This window comes from Myxocyprinus asiaticus, chromosome 41 (assembly GCF_019703515.2).
Source record: "Myxocyprinus asiaticus isolate MX2 ecotype Aquarium Trade chromosome 41, UBuf_Myxa_2, whole genome shotgun sequence".
Classification (NCBI taxonomy): Eukaryota; Metazoa; Chordata; class Actinopteri; order Cypriniformes; family Catostomidae; genus Myxocyprinus; species Myxocyprinus asiaticus.
The window spans coordinates 10,219,489-10,239,768 of record NC_059384.1 but is presented as its reverse complement, the minus strand read 5'-3'; the positions used below and the strand labels follow the sequence as shown (position 1 = coordinate 10,239,768).

At 37.2% G+C, this 20,280-nt stretch overlaps 1 protein-coding gene across 2 annotated transcripts in view; it reads right to left on the bottom strand.

Annotated features, from left to right (window-relative positions):
* Window positions 1–20,280, bottom strand: part of LOC127432052 (collagen alpha-1(XI) chain-like) — a 105,336-nt gene that overhangs the window by 14,550 nt on the left and 70,506 nt on the right. For both annotated transcript variants that reach the window (XM_051682824.1, XM_051682825.1), the window contains 18 exons: window positions 19,352–19,459; window positions 18,579–18,686; window positions 16,298–16,351; window positions 16,017–16,070; window positions 15,807–15,914; window positions 13,015–13,068; window positions 12,540–12,593; window positions 12,351–12,404; window positions 11,446–11,499; window positions 8,726–8,833; window positions 8,281–8,334; window positions 8,023–8,076; window positions 7,098–7,151; window positions 3,841–3,894; window positions 2,962–3,069; window positions 2,223–2,276; window positions 2,071–2,124; window positions 577–684 (listed from right to left, as the gene is read on the bottom strand). In XM_051682824.1, coding sequence (XP_051538784.1) covers window positions 577–684; window positions 2,071–2,124; window positions 2,223–2,276; window positions 2,962–3,069; window positions 3,841–3,894; window positions 7,098–7,151; window positions 8,023–8,076; window positions 8,281–8,334; window positions 8,726–8,833; window positions 11,446–11,499; window positions 12,351–12,404; window positions 12,540–12,593; window positions 13,015–13,068; window positions 15,807–15,914; window positions 16,017–16,070; window positions 16,298–16,351; window positions 18,579–18,686; window positions 19,352–19,459 — 1,296 coding nt within the window. The remainder of the gene's footprint in view (window positions 1–576; window positions 685–2,070; window positions 2,125–2,222; window positions 2,277–2,961; window positions 3,070–3,840; window positions 3,895–7,097; window positions 7,152–8,022; window positions 8,077–8,280; window positions 8,335–8,725; window positions 8,834–11,445; window positions 11,500–12,350; window positions 12,405–12,539; window positions 12,594–13,014; window positions 13,069–15,806; window positions 15,915–16,016; window positions 16,071–16,297; window positions 16,352–18,578; window positions 18,687–19,351; window positions 19,460–20,280) is intronic.

Genomic DNA, 20,280 nt, shown 5'->3' with positions numbered 1-20,280 from the left:
GGAACACAGTCTTGACGAGGCAGACAAAAATACATTTCAAACAAAGAGTCCCGGAACATTTCAACATAAGAGTCTTTGGACACAGAAAGACAACAAAAGGGGTTCACGCTGTGACAGACACAAAGATATTTTTTCAATGAACATACTGCAGAATACAGTTTCATGACTGGTACGAAATTGTATAGCCAGTAAATTGAATAATTGAAAGAAAAGGCCAATTTTGGGCCCTGTTTGCATTTGATTGTATTGTATTGTGGTGCACTTTGCAGCTTGACTGTGAAACCGCTACAGTGAAAACATTTTATTGCGCTGGTTAAAAGTTTGATAGGAACGTCTGGCATAATAGAATTACTGCTTAGTCACTGATCTCTGCCTTTTATGGCAGTTTCATCTATAACACGATTAAGATGATGTACACAGATGCAATAAGTGCAGATGTTATTGTTTCAGGTGGTCGTTACTGTAATTTGCAAGCATTCAAGGGCCTCTATGGTCAGAGAGAATCCTTGCCGGTTGGAGGTATGGCATATGTTGTGTGGTGAGGTGGAAGGGACAAATAAATCATTAGCGACTTACATTATCACCCTTACCGCCGGCAAGTCCCTGAGGACCAGGCAAACCCCGATCTCCCTTCTCTCCCTGCTCACCGGGGGGTCCGATGAGACCAATTAGACCGGGGTGACCCTGGAAGAAGAACGCACATGATAACAGATGTCACAGATCAGTGGATCAGTGTAGATGATGGTCAACCTATATACAGTATGTACAGAGCACACAATTCATTTTCATTTACATTAACTGAATTTATATTTACTCAGTACTGTGCAAAAGTATTAGGCACATAAGATGTTTCACAAAAACATTTGTCTTATGATGGTTATTTAAATCTTCAGCTTTAGTGTGTCAATAGGAAATATACATTTTAGACTCCCAAACATTCCTTTTGCAAAAAGAATAGAATACAAAAACAGGGAGCCCTGCAACAGATGGCATGGCCCCCAAAGAGCCCCCTACTGAACAATGAGTCAGTCTGGGATTACATGTAGAGACAGAAGCAATTGAGACTAAATAGATAGAAGATCTGTGGCGAATTCTCCAAGAAGCTTGGAATATCCTATCTGCCAACAACCAAAAATTAAAAACGCTGTCCAGGTGTACCTAGGAGAATTGGTGCTGTTTTGAAGGCAAAGGTGGTCACACCAAATGCTGACTGAGCTTTTTTATGTTTACTTGACTTTGTATGATGTTAATTGATAAAAGAAAACTATTTATGGTATTATGTTTGAAGAAAAATATCATTATGCAACATTTTTCACAAGTGCATAAAATGTTTGCACAGTACTGTATAAATTTATATGGTATATGTAAAATATATAAACAGCTTAATATAATATCTTTGTGAACTGAAATCAATATTATAGTAAAACAAAATTACAGTGTCCTTGTTACATGCATTACTATATTAATAACAGTCAATTGTGCATAATTATAAGCAACTAACCCTAAACCAAAGTACATGTTGTTAATTAGTAATAATCAGTAATTACTTGTGTAATTACACTGTAACAAGGACACTGTAAAATAAAGTGTAACTGAATAAAATATATAAAGAAGTAAACTAATAAGAAAAACTGCAACTAAACTCAAATACATTTTCATGGCTACTAAACAACCTAAAATAAATAATGATTATACCTTAAAATGTGAGACAAAAGACTAGAATAAACATTAGTACACTGGATGATACAAAATTCCAGATAGAGTAGAATGTGTCTCATTAAATAAAACATAAAACAAGAAATCTTTTAAATTTATTTTAAATTAAAGATTAAGATCAAATCAAATATTCTGTAATAACTTCAGAGAGGTTTCATAAATTTATAAAAAGGGCTTAAAATAAAAAGTTTGTGTTAAAAGAGAGAGAGAAAATATGAAATTATTGTGTAGACTGTAGATTATGTTGCAGCTTTCCCCCCAGCTGTGAAACTTTTGCCCCGGTTTCCACAGAGTCACCCAGTGTCAGTCTTTAGCTTTGACCCTCAGCCAGAAAATAAATAGAATGCCACTCACCTTCTCACCCTTAGAGCCGGGGTCTCCTTTCAGGCCAGGGAGACCAGGAGGTCCCTAAATTTCAGAGAGCAAACAATGTGAATTCAAACTGCACGCACACACATAGAAAAGAGAGAAAGAACAAGCAAGGGGATTGGGATCTTTCTTCTTACCATAGGTCCAGGTGGGCCATCTTGTCCGGGAGCACCAGGAAGTCCTTGTTCACCCTGTAAAAATACATCCAATTACATCAGCCATTATTGCACCCTGTTTTGCTTATGGTCTGCCATTGATTTACTGTGCATTGAACAGTGATTAATAGCCCAGATACTGCAAAACATGTTTGCAAATAGACAAGAATAAGATACAGATTGCACAAGCAAAAAGAGGTGATTTATTTTTCTGTGAGTTATGTACAGTAGGTGTTCCTATGTGTATGTGTGTGTGTGTGTTTATATTTAGGCTACTTATATGTTTATAAAATGGATAGTTCAGGTTCTGGATGCTGATTGGTCAATACAGATTTCCAGCCATGCTTGAATTCATGATACAGAAACCACTATGACGCGAAACATCTATTCACCTAGCTACTGTGTTTATCAATGTACAGCACCCATGAAGGTCAACTTTTAACCTCAGTTTAGAAACGATATATTCTAGTGGAAGGAATTTGCTTAAAAATAATATAATAAAAGAAAGTTTTATTAAAAATGTGTTTGAATAAAAAACATGTTTATTATGTAGTAACCGTTTTATAAAAGCAATAAGGAATGTGAGGCTGTGCTTTATTCTGAATGTAATCATGGCTACTGTGCCTGAAAACTCAAGGCACCTTGTCTCTTGTATCTTGCTTAAGTGTAGGCTATAATGATGAAATTGTTAAATGAGATGATGCGTGAAATGGGGACCCACCACTGGGCCAGGAATTCCTCGAAGTCCTTCGGGACCAGGCTTTCCAGCGGGACCCTGAGGGCCAACAGGTCCAGTTTTACCTGGAGGACCCTCTGCTCCTGCCTCACCCTAGAGATATATTTATTATGAATTAATCAAATCAAATTTGAAATAATATTATTATATAATATTGAAGAAAAAAAAAAAGATCAATTTCGTAAAAAAAATTAGTGTTTCTCAAAAGTATTGGGACACTTAATCCACACTTAAAATGTATGAATGCCAGCACATTAGATAACAAAATATCAAACTAAGTGATTTATTTTTTTAAAAGATAGCATAAACACACTTTTCAAGCAGAGCATTTCACAAAAAGAAGTTGTGTAGGCTTTAAATTACAAAAACTGTTCAAAATGAAGACACAAACCATTCTGACACTTTTTTGGTTGTCAAACTTAGTGGAACTCGTCCATAGCTAAACTTCACCTGTGGTTATTCTGTTAGGGCATCTATGTGCACTTAATACATCCACTAAATGACCTTGGGACCAGTTGGTTAAACGTAATTACAAAAAAGTGAGGTTAGTTCTGGTACCATTTGTTTGCATATGCCACTTGGTTTGATATTTTGTAATCTGATGCAATGACATTAATGCAATTTTAAGTGTGACTTAAGTGTCCAAATATTGCATGTGCTTTGTCTAACATAACCTGCAAATTAAAACACAATTACACTCTCAGTCCCAATCCCTAAATTGCCACTGTGACAGAGCTTTCCACATGTATAAACAGAGAGTCACTCTGTCAGAGAAGTGCTTTCTCCCCTTGCTGCCTGTGCTTTAATTATGGCAGTGGAGGCTGCAGTATGTGCCTGGGTTGAATTGATTTGGAATGATGTTACCTTGGCGCCCTTCTCTCCTTGCCTGCCTTCAGCTCCAGCAACCCCCGGGGGTCCCTGCGGACAGAGAAAAGGACATTGCATTTGAGCATTTGTCTCTGCTGGGCTATAAAACAAATGTGGAAAGGGTCATGGAGAGACATCATATTAGTACTTGGGGGATCTTTCTTGATGGCTATTAATGATCGAATGGATTCGCTTGCATTTCTTGAAGGTCTTCTGTTTGGGGACACACTGATTCTGTTGTTTGTACAGGAGGATCTGGTTACTGTTCTCAAATACTTGTTTTTTCACATGTATACATGCTGAATAAAACAGCTTAAACCAGCCTAAGCTGGTTTTAATTGGTTTAAAATGGTCTAGCTTGTCTCCCAACCTGGCAAAGCTGGTCTTCATGCTTAAACCAGCCTAAAATGGCTTGATGGTTTTAGCTGGTTTAACCTGGTCAAGCCAGCTGGTCTTCCAGCTGAAAGTGCCCAAACTTCTCTTAAACAAGCTAACAGATTAGCCTGATTAAGGCTGGGAGACCAGCTAAGACCAGAAAACCAGCTTAGATATTTTTTCACAGGATGCTTGTGGTGACTGTTCTCAAATGCAAGTTACCATGTGGAATAAAACTAATTAAACCAGCCTAAGATGATTTTCTGGTTTTAGCTGGTTTAGGCTGGTCTAGCTGATCTCTCAGCCTAAAACCTGACTAGCTGGTATCTTCACCTTGCTGACAAAAACAACTTAAACCAGCCTAAGCTTGTTTGTTGGTTTTTGCTGATTTAACCTTGTCAAGACAGCAGGTCTTCCAGTCAGACCAGCTGAAAGTGCCCAAACTCCTCTAAAAACAGCTAACAGATTAGCTTGATCAGTCTGGGAGACCAGCTAAGACCAGCAAACAAGCTTTTTTTCTGGGTGTTTATGGGTAATGTTTACAAATACAAGTAACCCTGTTGAATAAAGCTCTTAAGCCACCTAAGATGGTTTGCTGGTTTTAACTGGTTTAATATGGTCTAACTGGTCTTCACCCTACTGAAAATAATAAAATAAAATCTGAAGTCAGCCTAAGATAATTTGCTGGTTTTAGCTGGTCTAGTGGGTCTCACAGGGAAAGGTAATGGAGAGCAGGAAGAAATCAATTAATAAAAGTTTAAATATTCACACAGGAAAAAAAAAAAACTAAAAACTAAAAACATATTCAGTAATTATCAAGATAAGTTAAAAGTCTTTCTCATGAGTCCAATAAGAAATAAGAAATAAACAGAAAATAAGGTAGTGAATTTCCATATTCATTTCAAACTGCAGCCAGCAAAATGCTGAGAAAGCAGAACGTCTCTATGTTTGATGCAAAACAAGCTCCAGTCAGAATTATTGATGGAGGAGAGGTAATACCTCAACACTGGCCGAGATCAGTCTTCCCATAAGGGTCTTTCTCTTTGAGGATTAAAACACCTTTGCAGATGAAATGGCATTTTCTCTAGCCACAGTCACTGCTATCTGCATATGCTGATAGCATGTATCATTTTTCCAGGGAGGGTGCCATCAAACATATTGGGAAAGTGGGTGGTGTTTTCTCTACAGTTTGCATGAATAATGTATTTGTATGCGAAAAGAGATGAAAAAAAGCTCTATGGAGGAATAATGTGATATTGTAGCAAGGTGTCAAATAGAACTGCAAAAACAACAAACTTATACCATTGATCGAGCCAATGTTGCTGTATCAGGCTGGTCAGGATGCTCAAATAAACAGAGCAATATTTGATAATACAAAAGAGCCACAATGTTTACACATTTGGGCAGAAATTAACCTACTAATGGCATGCTTATAGCTGTCTTTGCATGTTAAACTAGGATAGGAGAAAGTATTTCAACATCGAAAACTTTACACACTTCCCCTTTAAATGTCCTTTGGGGTATGCATTCTCCAGTTGAAAATCACTGCCTTCACGAAATATGACAGAAAAAACAAAAACACAAAGGATCTGTAAAAGTTCGGCACAAAGAAAACTGATAAAAGAAGAGAAAATGACATTGCGACAAAACAAGGGGAAATAACAATATTTTGCTACCCAGTTCAATAGAGTGCCGTGGGCCTGAACGCACCTCAACACAATATAAATTGAGAAAGTTTACTTAAGTTTCCCTCTGTTTGGTAAAAATGATGCATTTATTTTCCTGACTGGTGAAACAACACTATTTTCCACAAGGCGAGGTGTCTTTCAGCAGAACAAATTACTCTTGATGTGGCAGAGCGGAGGCTTGGGCTCTCATCCCGAATGTGACATTTATATTTCCTCTTCCTCTGTAACATCCTTTACACTGCTGTCCCCCTCATCGTTGTCACTCAAACGGACCGAGATCAATAAGGTGTCTGGACTGATTTTCCTCTCTCATCCTGAGAGAGATGTAGGACTACAGTGGAAGAAATGAGCTCTGGCGCCGTCTCTGTTTAAACTGTGTTTACCATTTCAGACTGATGATTAAGTATGCGCTATTCATCATCTTGTGAAGGACTTTTTTTTTTAGTTTGCTGTTGAACGGTACGACCCTGGGCGAAAAACAACCAAACATCTGTACTAATGAGGATGAATCTCTAAACAAAAATGTGAGTGATGGTGACCTATTTTACACAGGTCACATTCTTCATTTAATGGCTCAGTTAATAGATCGACAGAAGTTTTAGTTTACTTGTACTTATACAGGGTGATTATATTAATATTTGAAGGCATTTGTATGTATCTTTTACACCTCATTTTATTTTTATGGTAGGAAGTACATTAAAACATATAATTTCAGCATACTGAGAGCATCTAAAATACTCTCTCATTTTATGTACAACTTTAGAGATGTACAAATGAACTCAAATTGAAGGAACCTTTAATACTCAACATATACACAATCCCATAGCAGGACTCTTTGTGGAGAAACTTTTAGAAAGACATTTACATTACATTTACATTTATTTAGTTAGCAGACGCTTTTGTCATAAATTATTACAAATGAGCAATACAGCATATAAGCGAAGTTTTAATTGCTAATTTATTTTTAAACAAAATCTAGATGGAGCCAATAAAAGTTAAGTCCTTTGATGAATATAATTATAATCAAAGCTCAACAAGTAAAACATCGCCAATGCTATGATGTATCATTAACGCATGTCAAATGACTCAAAGGACAATGGCTTGTTATCCATGCCAGAGATGGCCCAAAAACTGATGGAATCAATATGCTAAACTGCCCCTGCTTAAACTATAGAGATAATAAAGACTTACTCTCTTGCCAGGTGGTCCTGGTGGGCCAGCTTCTCCAGATGGACCAGGAGGCCCCTAAAACAGTAAGGAAGAAAGAAATGGAATAAAAGCAAAATATAAAACAAATAGACCCTCATTAAACTAGCAGATGGTAGATAATAGACTTTAGATTTAAAACTAAACTTTTCTTTCCTCTTGCTAGACTTAAATCAATTTAGCAAAAAACTAAAAAACTAAATAAATAAAACTGAATGCAATTAAGAGACTCCAGAGTTTCAAAAACATGCTCCAACTTAGGATGGATACAAATTAGCAAAATTATTCAGATGTGAGATTGATTGATTCTAAAATTACAAACTTCTAATCAGAAAAAAGGAATCTGTATGCATTTCTGTAAAAGTGTTGCACAAAACAAACCTCCCCTCATTAAACTTAACTGTAGCTTATAAAATGGGCCTTGAAATTAAACTCTCAAAATGATTATACTTGACATTTAAACCTGTAAAGATGGTGAATCAAATACACAGATTATTTTTAGGGTAAAGTAAACAATTTCCATCCACTGGCAACACCAAATTACAATAATACATTTTAATAAGGACTACAATTTTTCGGCTGCCACTGTGGGCTCAGGCAATTCTGCTTGACTTCCTAATATTAAATCATAGTATATTAACATATTTATACTGTAGATATACTTCTGCAAAGGAAGGAAGCAATGTTTTCCATTTAATTCAATTCATTCCATTTAGGGTAATGATTGGCTAAATTAAATATAGCAGTATACAGAAAGCAGGAAATCACAAGGAAGTCAAACAACAATTGAAAAAGTAACTTTTATAAAGAACAGTCGACTCCCAGTGTGAGTAGCTCCTTTCATAATTAGGAAACTTACATGTATATATACAGCAGAAAGGTATTACACCTAAATATTGTCAATACTCACAGGCTGACCAGACTCTCCATCTTCTCCTTTTTCTCCAGGGCCTCCATCTATTCCCTGATATGATAGATGTTATTAGAGAAAAAGTTTTAGAGACGTTGAAATTGAGAACTGAAGAAAACACCAGAATACCTTACTGTCAATTCACAATGTAAATGACGATATAAATCATACAAAATCAATGACAAAGACATGGACCTAAAATAATGTTTCATTCTAAAATCATTTACAAGAATTTGATTGATGAATTTTGAGACTTACAGCAACACCTGGCTCTCCAGGTGGTCCTGGGTCTCCAGGAAAACCAACAGGGCCCTACAGTAACAGATTAAAAATGACACGTCAGTAACTTAAACACTGAATTCCAATACATATTTAATATATTTAATAAATGTTACTAAATTAAATGTATCAACCATAGCATTCTACAGCAGAATATCAGTTGAATTTTCGTATTCATCTTGGACAAGTTAATTCATGCAGGAAATCTCATATTCATTAGCATAATCCATCTAAAATACCATTTCCTGTTCCAGCTAGGCTCATTGGCTCTAGGAGATCATTAAAGAATAATAAAAAAGTTAAATATATTAATTTGACCTCTCTTCTCGCCTCACTGCTGTAATGTTATAGCCATGATACTTTACAGTATATAAATGCTTAATAACAGAGGGGCTCATTCCAACTGTGCCCATGAGACACTTACAGGGTTACCCTTGGGTCCATCATCTCCTGGCGGTCCTTTGGGACCTGCAGGTCCAGCGGCTCCAGGGGGACCAGATTCGCCCTTCTCTCCTCTCTCACCTTTTGGGCCCTGCAGCATATATCACAAAGATGAAAGGGTCGATACAGAGCCCTCAGGCACTTTATGAACAGAAACACCTTGAGAACAATGAGTGCAGTCACGCTATACATTTTGATGTGCAAATTCAAAAGAGTTAATCAGCTTTTCATGTCAGTATTGATATGCTGGCCTTTTGATTGGCTGAATTTCCATCTGTATTACCAAATGTAGCAGACATTGCATCAACATATTATAGAAAAGTTAACTTTTTAAACCTTTCCACATCTAAAAGACCTGTATAAAGGGTCGATCAGGGTAAAGGGCCGAAGCTATTTTAACCTCTTCAACTCTGGTGCATTTTCGGGCTGTTGCCTGCAATTTTTCACACTCAAATTTAAAAGGTAACCATTTACGTATACTGTGGACTTATTGCCAAAAATTGGTCTCATCTTTTCAGAACTTCAATTTAAAAAAAGACTCCAATTATTCATAAATAATATTGTACGTTTACAATCTTATGATGAATAGAATAAAAAAGCAAGTAATTCGGGTTCTGTTCACTCCATCACCCTCCAAAAAGATAGCTAGATAGCAGCAAATACTAGAAAAAAAGCAATCTTTCCTCTATCACCTTCCATCACAAAATGCCGATCTGAAATGTAGGTGGCGCTCTAACTCATTTTAGCCATCACAGAAGTGCTCGTCGATAGACATACAGTCTAATTTTCAGTTCAAGCACCAACCCCATTGTTTCATCGAATATCTTGGCCTCTGAGTGGACTAGAAACTCAATCTAGGTGCCATTGGAAACCTGAGATCCTCCCCTTTGTGAAAATGTGTAACATTTTAACATCAACTGTCGATAACATATATTTCCAATGATTTGTTTAGCATGCTTGTCCTGCTGGAGCGCAAATTTTGTCTGGACATCTAAGATGTAACATTGAATTATTCACACAAGAAAGCTCACAGACAAGTAAAAAAATGGCTAATTTTGTCATGATCCCGCTCTGTTTGCTCTGTGGTCCCTGTCTGTTTTCTGTCTGTGTGTGTTTGTTGTGAGTAGGAGCAAATGGCTGTGTCTGTGTTTGTCATGCTCTCTCCTGAACCCGCCTCCTCATTCTCTCTGGCCTCGCCCTCTTGTCTAGTCCTCATCATGTTAATTGCCATCACCTGTTCCTCATGTGCTTTGCCTCTATATATTATCCCTCTCATATTTGTCAGATTGTTTTGTGAGTTGGTTTGTTTGTTTGTTTGTTTGTTCGTTCGTTCGTTCGTTCGTTCGTTCGTTCGTTCGTTCCTATTTCCGTTCGGTGCTTGTTTATATCTTTTTCCGGTTTATGTTTTGTTTGGTTCCTCTCCCTGTGAGCATTTTGTTTTGCTTGTTTGTTTTCTGTTGTTTAAAAAAATCATTTATTTTTCAGTCATTCCTGCATTTGGGTCCTCATTCCTGCTAAAACTGTGACTTTTTTTTTTTTTTTTTTAGAAAAAAGGTAAAAGCAGATATAAAGTTTTTAGCTATTTGGGGCTTACAGCAGCAGTGATCACCACATAATAGGTCAACAAAATAAACTGTATAGTGGAATTCCTTAGAATGAGAGCATTCTCTTGATATATGATTTGTTTATTTACATGCTATTTGAAATACTTTAATATATACTTTTATATTCATATGAATATTTCTACCACATGACCTCTAGGTGGTGCTGATTTGTGACACAAATGTTTTCAGGCCTTATTTTGTTGTATAAATGCTACATAAATGCAGAAGTGACTACTAAGCTTCTAAGCTTTCAAACAATATCACGTAAGCCTAACTTGTGTATTCGGACATGAACAATTTAAGCGTAAACTTTTTTCGTGACATTGTGCCCACTTTTGGACACACCTGTGGGTAAGCAGGGTAGGGGTCATTTATTAGACTACTTTTTTTTTTTAATTCTGAGGTCAAGGTTGTTTGCATCATAATTTTGTTTCTCATTACCATTTTCTATCCTTTGCAAGGCCTGAATTACATTGTGACTGATAGATCCGCACTGCAATGTGCCACACAAACAGTTTAAGTTGACCTGAAACGATCAAGGACCCCTTCTTTCCTAATGTTGGCAACTATTTTTAAATGATGTGAAGAAGTGCAGGTGCTACACACAGCCAGGAATAGTACAAGGTTTGGTGGTATTTCCCAAACTTTACTCTAAAATAAAGTTATTTTAGTCTTTTGGAATAATAGGACTGTATCTATCCAACTACCTCCCAATTAATTCACCATGACAGGGCATTGCTGATTTCTAAATGTGGGTGTTTGTGTTTAAATACAATGTATTCTTGTTTCTGATGACATCTGACATGTTTTCATAGCACACTGAACTCTTTGTTTCAAAAGATTTAAGGAAACTTTGATTCTCATGATATGACCTGTTTAAAGACAACTGACAACAGTGTGAGCAGAAATATTTTATTATGAATGTCACTGTATAAAGCTGTTCTTTCCTATGAGGAGTAGAAAGACCTTTATAGGAATCATGCCTGCATTTTAGAGACCCAATTAGTGAGGCCACTTAATTTGAGACAATCAATAAAGCCAGAAAAGCTTACAGTGAGTTATTTCCTCACAAGAAATTTCCCTGGAAAACTTCACTTACCCCAGGTCCAGGCTCTCCAGGAGGTCCAGGATTGCCAGCTTCTCCTTGCTCACCCTGTGAAATATATTACTTATTAAAAGTTTTGGCACAATACAATGATGTTACCCACAAACCATATAGCCTTGTAACTATACAATACAGAAAATACAGAACATTTTATTATTTAATTGAGTCCTCAATTATGTTTCATGTAAGACGTTTCTTACTAAATTAATTTGAAGAAATAAAACACGAGACAACTTTTGACACAGTGAAAGTATAGAGCTATACTGTACAATTAATGTGGATTGCATCATTTGGTCCATCATTTAAGTTCATATTGAGATCACTGACTTTTGACCACAGCCTTGACAAATTTAAGCACTGTTTGAAATCTAATTGTTGAGATCTCTTCTGAAACACAAGATGAGAGACATGTGAGACTACTAGGGTCTTGTCTCAGGAGAAACATTTAAGAAGCAGTGGACTTCTCCATCTAACTGTTGTATAGGGAATCAATTGAGATTTTTCTGTCCTATGGGCAGAGTAATATTTTAATAAAGCCAGATAGCTAGGCTAGGCTTTAGCAAGGCTGAAGTGGACACAACTCCCAGCTGCTTATGGATGTCACATAACAGTGACCTGTTACATATTTTAGATTCATCTCCACAGCTAGCCAGAGCATTAAACATTGATGGCCTGTGGGTATGCCAACTAGCAGTGAAATAGAGGAGCATTGTCAGAACTGCAGTAAAGTGGGCATTAATCGAGATGTTACACTAATTCAGACAAAACGATGAATGCAATCTTTAACAGAGCAGTAGGAAAGGGAATACAGTGACTAAAAGGACAGTAAACTTGTGGAGTCCTGTATGTGGCATCATTTTTGGGGCTTGGAACAAACACAGAGCTGAGAATACTCTTACCTTTTCACCAACTGATCCCATTCCTCCTATTCCACCAGGAGGACCTTGTGGACCCTTCAATACAAAAGTTGATTTGTTAAGAGGCATACAGGAAAACCATTACTGCTGAAGCCACTTAGTTAAACAAAGCTGTGCAATTAGTTCAATTTGCTGATGGGATAAATGTTCTTTGTTGTAAGATGCTCTTACATCAGCACCAGCGGGACCCTGAGGGCCTCTGGGACCAGGTGGACCAGGGGGACCCTATTGAGAGAAGAATATAGAGAGAAAGAGAGAGAGAGGGATGAGATTTCATCAATAATTATTGATCAGTTGAAACTGATCAACTCAAATGCTCTTTAGATTTTTGAGCCCTTCATTTTGGTCTAAGACAAAACAAAACAAAACAAAACAAGCTAAAATAGCTTTTAGTTGACATCATAGCCATGAATCATGATTTGTTACTTGCTATTGCTAGTTGGTGGTAGGTGGTATAAAAATCTATATTTTATTTTGTTTCCCTGAAGCGAACAACTGTACATTTTAAATGTGCATTTATGCTAAATGTTTGGTTTTAGTAGTACATTAGCATATAGATAGCCAAAAATTAAAAGACAGACTAAAAGCCTCAAAACTCAAATTTAAATTCATGGGGTCTTTAAAAAACAAAAGTAAAACATCTTACCATAGGCCCAACGTCTCCATTTTCTCCTTTCTCACCAGGTGGTCCAGGAAGACCCTGCAAAAAGAGAATGCATGTTCTTGTATTTGTATGTATTTATATCCTTAGCAAAGTATGTCCACGCATACATACTTATAGATACACTGATGTCAATAATGTAGAAATATTCAAAGACACATTGTTGCTGTGAGGCACCAAAACAGACCTTCAGATGCCAAGGGGAAATTATCTGGCCCACTTGCAATTACTGGAGGACAGCAATAATGCTAGATTTCAGAATTGGCAGAGAAAGGCAAAAGGGCCATATGGCAAATGGAAGAGGTACAGGCAAAGTAAGAGAGTGTTTATCGAGTTCCAGTGACTGTCATCTTGAAATTTAAGAGAGCAGCAAGTGTCTATTGACAGATTTTTATCTCAGGTTCAGTGTGAACACAGCATTGTTTTCATAGTCTGCAAATAACGAACGATGGAAAATGTAGAGAATTTTCAACACCAAGCACAAATTAAATCCTATTTTACTCAGCAAAGAGACTCATATGCACATTTCCCACATATATTTCCTCCCATTCAAAGAATGCCTGAGGACAGCCAGCAGTGAGCTGAATACCCATAAAGGGATAGTTTAGACATAAATGAAAATTAAAAATTGTCATCATTAACTCACCCATAAGACTTTTTTTCCTTCGTGAAACAGACATTGAAAAATGCAGAAGAATGTACTGGTTGCTCTTTCCATAAAATTAAAGTGAAGTGGGATTGGACTGTTAAATATCTGCCTCTTCATCACACAAAGCTATTGTATGCCATTAGAGGACTTGAAATGTAGCACACAGTCACATTAACCACTTTTATTAAACTTTTTATGGTGCATTTTTGTGCTTGATAATTTGAGTTTCATTATACTGTATGTAGAAGAGTGGCCAGTGCATTCTTCAACATTTCTCCTTTTTTATTCCATGAAAAAAGCAGTCATGGGTTTTTAATGATATATGGGTGAATACATAATGATGGAATTTTCATTATTGAGAAAAATATTGCTTTAACTTACTTTTCATTGGACTCTGATGTCCACTAAGTGACTAGTTAAAAAATCATGCTCTTTTTCAGCTTAATTAAGTGCCAGTTAAAAGTTTTACCCAGCAGAAAGGGGGATACAACCTTTACAGAAAGTCACCAGGGAAGCATTTCTTTATGTTTGAGAAAGACATCTAAAGTCTAATTTTGTCTGATATTTACACATCCAATACCCACGTGCCCTTCCAGACTTGGCACGTTTCCGGATGCTCTCACTGGCCAATTCTCATGCTGGTGAAAGGTCTCATCAGGGTAGAAGCCCTTAGTCAGAGACCATTAGCATAAACACTCATTACTGCCCGAAGAGTGTGTGTGCAATGCCCTAATGTCTATTGGACCACGTCACTAAATGCAATTAATAAAATCCAAATGGAAGCACATTATGCCCAATTAAAACTCAATTGAATCAAATAGCTCAGAGATTTTGTGGCATGAGAGGACTACAGAAGCAGTCGCAGAAGCAGTAACTCCATTACTACAATGACTCCCCTTTAAAGAAATCAGTTAATTGATGGATAGAGGAATGGCAGAATCTTGAGGCTTCAGATTGTAATATCATCAAATGGAAAGGGGGAGATGAGATGATCCATTTAAATCTTCTACAAATACAGTGTTTATCACTCAAACATGACATGACTGCTGTGGTGCTTTGCGTCAGAGCTTTTTAAAAACTGCTGGTTTGCTCTATCATTACGAACAGTCTTAAAAAGTCTCTGAGTGTTTCAGATTAACCTTCTCACAGTTTGTATTCAGAATATAGTGCTTATATAGGGCATACAGTGCTTCTACATTCAGGACCGTACATGTTTGTAGATCATTTAGAACAAATGGCTGAACCTGTGAAGATTAAACTTTGGCTTTGGCAACATGTCCTGGTCACATTTCGCAGTACATCATTGTATATAGCAATACAGTATACAGTATATAGCATTACAAATTATTATTATTATTATTATTTATTTATTTATTTGCAAAAATGTTTTGTGGGATTCATTCATGCTTGAAAAGCTCTAATGTTATAACTTTCAATTTGTATCTAAGGCATGGGAAGCCAAGTGCATTTTTTTTTATCTGGTTTATTGTATTTTCAAGTGTATTATTTTCCCTTTGACTGCGTGCATTGTTTGTTGATGTGGTTACATTTAATGTATTATTTTATATCTGTGGGTATTGTGTATGTTGATAAATGTTTCTTATTGTAAGATGCAACAAAATTGCCCTTGAAGAGACAATAAAACTTTAGTACTACATGCTCATAACAATGAAATAAAATCAAGGAGGAATATTTTCATCATATGTTCATATCTAATATACCTGTACTTTTAGAGGAATATTGAGCAAACACTCTCTCTACTTTTGACTACTATTTTTATTTAATCTTTATCGCTTCTTTTTCTGTGCTTTTTGATTATCCAGCTAATTAATAGTATAATTAAATCTGCAGTTATTATACTACAAGCCAACTGATACTCAAACTGTTCATGCAAAGCACTGTGCATGTCTGTAGTTAGACTGGTTTGATTCACATGGTGATTACAGCAGAGGGGGAATCAAAGGAAAATCAATTCACATCTCAAACAACTCCCAGTTCTTCTACTGCCCGAGGCCACCGGCCAATGTTGTCTGTGCTGTATCAGTTGGGTTAACAGACTCAGGACACAGTAATACACAAATTAAACAAGTAAACTCATATCGAGGTGTTTTGGCACACTGGGACTCACCTGCAGACCAATGGGACCAGGAGGGCCAGGAAAACCCCTGGATCCTTCATCTCCCTTCTGTCCAAACATACCCTGCTGCCCTCGAGGACCTGTTTCTCCATCCGCACCCTGAGAGAGGTAATGAGTAAGTTAGTCTCAGTGTATTTTTCACTGCATTGAAAATGACAGGAAAAATGGATGAGGTGGTTTGGTTGAGCAGTCAAGACGTACAGCAGGACCAGGTGCTCCAGTAGTTCCCTGAAGACCAGGTGGACCTGGAGGACCCTGGTGACAACAAAGAGAACAGGTTGATCAGAAAAAGGACAGTTATGAATATGTTAACACAGAGCTGTAGTGGTATTAGGGGTAATATTTTTGTGTTTTGTCCACATTGGCGAAAGAACGTAGATGTTCAAAAACTATTGACAGAACCGGATGTCGTGAAGACCATTCGGTAACAGTATTTTTTTAATAAATGGAATCTAGGTATGAAACAGCCCAAATTTACTAACCTGTTCACCCTTGTCACCTTTGCTTCCCTTCTGGCCTGGTTCACCCACTTCTCCCTGGGAATGAGTTTCAAAATTAGTCATACAATATCGTGCATTTTTAAAATCATATATAGTGTTTCTAAAGCATACATCACACACTGGTGATTCTAACAGAAAGAGACTCAATTTCAAAGATAACTTTTTTTCTGGGCAGTACAAAATATGACATTGCCATTGACCTGTGTGGAGTTTTACTGTAAATGAAATGATTAATATTGTTTCTGAACAAGCCGAGATGGACAGATAAAGCATCGCTGCTACATATTCTTTGCACGTAACCCCATGAACCTTGTTAGACGATACTGATGGAGAGACAACATTTATGGTCCTGCACTAATTCGATTATAGGCTGCCTTTGCTGATGATGATGGATCTGCAACAGGGGAGAGCGACGGAGAGGTAGGCGTGCATTTCAGATGGTCGGGCAGTGTGTGTTTGTGATAATGAAGAATGATAACTGATCTTTTCTGTCCAACATGTGTCTGTGGATGAGGAATTCTGGAAAGAAATGTGCAATATACTAGGATGTTAGCAGAGCATATTTGGTTACAGTCTGTACACTACAAAGTATTTTTGTCTTCCAGTAAAAAACATCCTTAAACCAAGACCAATTTACTTGAGAATCAAAACCGTATAAGATATTAAGTCTTGTTTTCAGAGAACATGCTTGAATTTAGCTGGCAAATTGTCTTGTTTAAAGCCTAAAAAAGAAGCCACATTTTGTGTGGTTTGTGCTTAAAACAAGAAAAATATACACTCACTGAGCACTTTATTAGGAACACTATACTAATACTGGGTAGGGCCTCCCTTTGCTCTCAAAACAGCCTCAATTCTTCATGGCATGGATTCCACAAGATATTAGTAAAATTCCTTTGAGATTCTGGTCCACGTTGACATGATTGCATCATGCAATTTTTGCAGATTTGTCAGCTGCATATTTATGCTGCAAATCTCCCGTTCTGCCACATCCCAAAGGTGTTTTATTGGATTCAGATCTAGTGACTGGGAAGGTCACTGAATAACAGTAAACTCATTCTCATGTTCATCAAACAAGTTTGAGACAACTTTTGCTTTGTGACATGGTGCATTATTATGCTGAAAGTAGCCATTAGAAGATGGGTAAATTGTGGCCATGAAGGGATGCACATGGTCAGCGACAATACTCAAAAAGGTTGTGGCATCCAAGCGATGATAGATTGGTATTAACATGGCCATATTGTGCCAAGAAAACATTCCCCACACCATTACACCACCGCCACCAGCCTGGACTTTTGACACAAGGCAGGCTGGGTCCATTGTTTTTCCAGTCTTCAACTGTCCAGTTTTGGTGAGCCTGTGTCCACTGCAGCCTCAGTTTTCTGATCTTGGCAGACAGAAGAGGAACCCGACATGGTCTTCTGCTGCTGTAGCCCATCCGCCTCAAGGTTTGATGTGCTGTGCATTCTGAGATGCTATTCTGCTCAGTACAATTGTACGGAGTGGTTATCTGAGTTACAGTGGCCTTTCTGTTAGCTCGAACCAGTCTGGCCATTCTCTGTTGACCTCTCTCATCAACAAGACGTTTCTGTCTGCAGAACTGCTGCTCACTGGATGTTTTTTGTTTTTGGCATCATTCTGAGTAACCTCTAGAGACTGTTGTGCATGAAAATCCCAGGAGATCAGCAGTTTTCCTCATTCTGGTAGTTGATGTGAACATTAACTGAAGCTCCTGACCCAAACCTGCATGATTTTATGCATTGCATGCCACACGATTAGCTGATTAGATAATCGCATGAATAAGTAGGTGTTATGTGTTCCTAATATAGTGCTCAGAGAGTGTTTTTGCCAATGAGGTAAGAAAAATAAACTTAATTCAAGATACAATATTTTCTCTGAAAAGAAGTCTTATTATCTTATAATTTTGTTTTAGGGATGTTTAGATATTTTAACTGGAAAACATAAAAAAAAAAAACTGATTAAGAAAAGATTAATTGAGGGTAAGCCTGTTACTTTGGTTTTAGAAACCTTGTCTGTATATTGTGTTGATTAAAAACTTTCTTCCATTTAGTCTGTCTAAGAGCTGCATTATTATGAATTAAAATCAGTTACAGTACAGTCCTGTGATGGCACCTTATTGTAAATTTGTTGTGGGAACTAGACACATCAAGAGAAGCATTGTATTATTGTATCAGTTGTTTTTTGTAATGTAATGTGGTCCCCCCTCCTGTCCCTACTTATTAATGCAAAATAAACAAGAATTAACCTTGTCTCCGTCTTCTCCAGGTGGTCCCTGAGGTCCTGCTGGACCCGGCAAACCTACTGGACCTTGGACCCCATCCCGACCGGCTGGACCTGAAGGGCCTCTCTCTCCCTGAACAAAAATAGAACATAAATAGTCAGATATATTCTAACTTCTGAAGGAAATGTTAATGGTGCTTGCCTGTGCAAAACTTGCCGCCATAATGTTAGCGTGTTCTGGGTGGCATTGCATTTGCGGTTGCTAGGGTGTTCTGAGTGGTTTGTGGTGCATTGCTATGTGGTTTCTAGGGTGTTCTGGGTGGTTGCTAGAGTGTTGCTTGAATCTTCTGGGTGGTTACTAGGTGGTAACTTACTGACCCAAGTCAAAAGAGCCCACCCTAAAGTCTTTATATTCTAGTCCAAAAATATGGCTCGGGTCCCTTCTTCAATATAAGTTTATGGGATTTTTTCAACCTGTTTTGAGTCTGAGTCTGAGCTCTTAGAAATGTAATAGCCTGTGCTTAACAAGCCTCATGATTTGAATTATCATTCCTAGTCATACCATAAAACAGTGCTGGAAGAGTTTCTAAATGTAATGCTTAAGGTTAGGGGTTTGAAACAATTATATATATATATATATATATATATATATATATATATATATATATATATATATATATATATATATATATATATATATAGCTATAATAATAATCATAAACAAGCACCACTAGTAATTGTCCTGTGTAATTTGAGAAACACTAATTGATCATCTTTATATCTAGTCAGCGCAGTTACCGGTGCACCCTTCTCTCCGGCAGGTCCTGGGGGTCCCTGAGGTCCAGTGCGTCCAGACAGGCCGATGGGGCCAGCAGGTCCTGCAGCTCCTCTCTCACCAGGGGAACCCTATGACCACCATACAGAAAACACAAAGAAGTCAAAATCTTAAATAATTGATTCTGATTGGCTAAAAAATATAATTAATTGTTGTACTAGGCAACTGATTTCCTACTGTACATACAGTAGCTGTGCTAGTTTCATGACTCTTGTATCACTATGTGGTCTCTTTCTTCCCACATAATATTATAATAAGATAATTTAAACTTACATTTTCATTTAATGTTATTTTATTTATTTGCTAAGCAAAAGTGTAATGGGGGGATGATGTACACTCAACCAGTCATTATTGCAAACTGAAGCCCTTCAGAGTGACACAAGTCCTGATCACCGTGTTGTGGTTTATTTTTTGATAATAACCGACTGACTGTACATACAGTATATTATACACATTCTAGACAGGACTGATTTACTGAGGGATATGCTACATCAATATGCTTCTAAATGTCTGGAGCACCTCACTCATTAGTCATGTATAAAAGTACTCCAAAGCACCAACAAAACCTCTTGCGCTCAATTAAGTACATTTTAGAATCCAATAATGGGAGTTTTGGAGAATCCAAATGAGATAATCTGAACAGGAGTTTTTGTTTTGAACGATTTAGCTCTGACCCCAAAAACAACCAAACAATTCAGACTTCTTGAGTCTACTGCAGAAGCATAGAAAGCTAGACCAAACTCTGTGGACTGTATACAGTAGATGCTGAACCTACTTACTATTTTTCAGCCATGTACAATTACTCCTGAAAAGCTGGACATGAAGAGTCTCTCGGCTGGTGTAATAGCATGCTGAGAAATTAGATTTTGGTGCTTGTCCATGCAATAGCCAC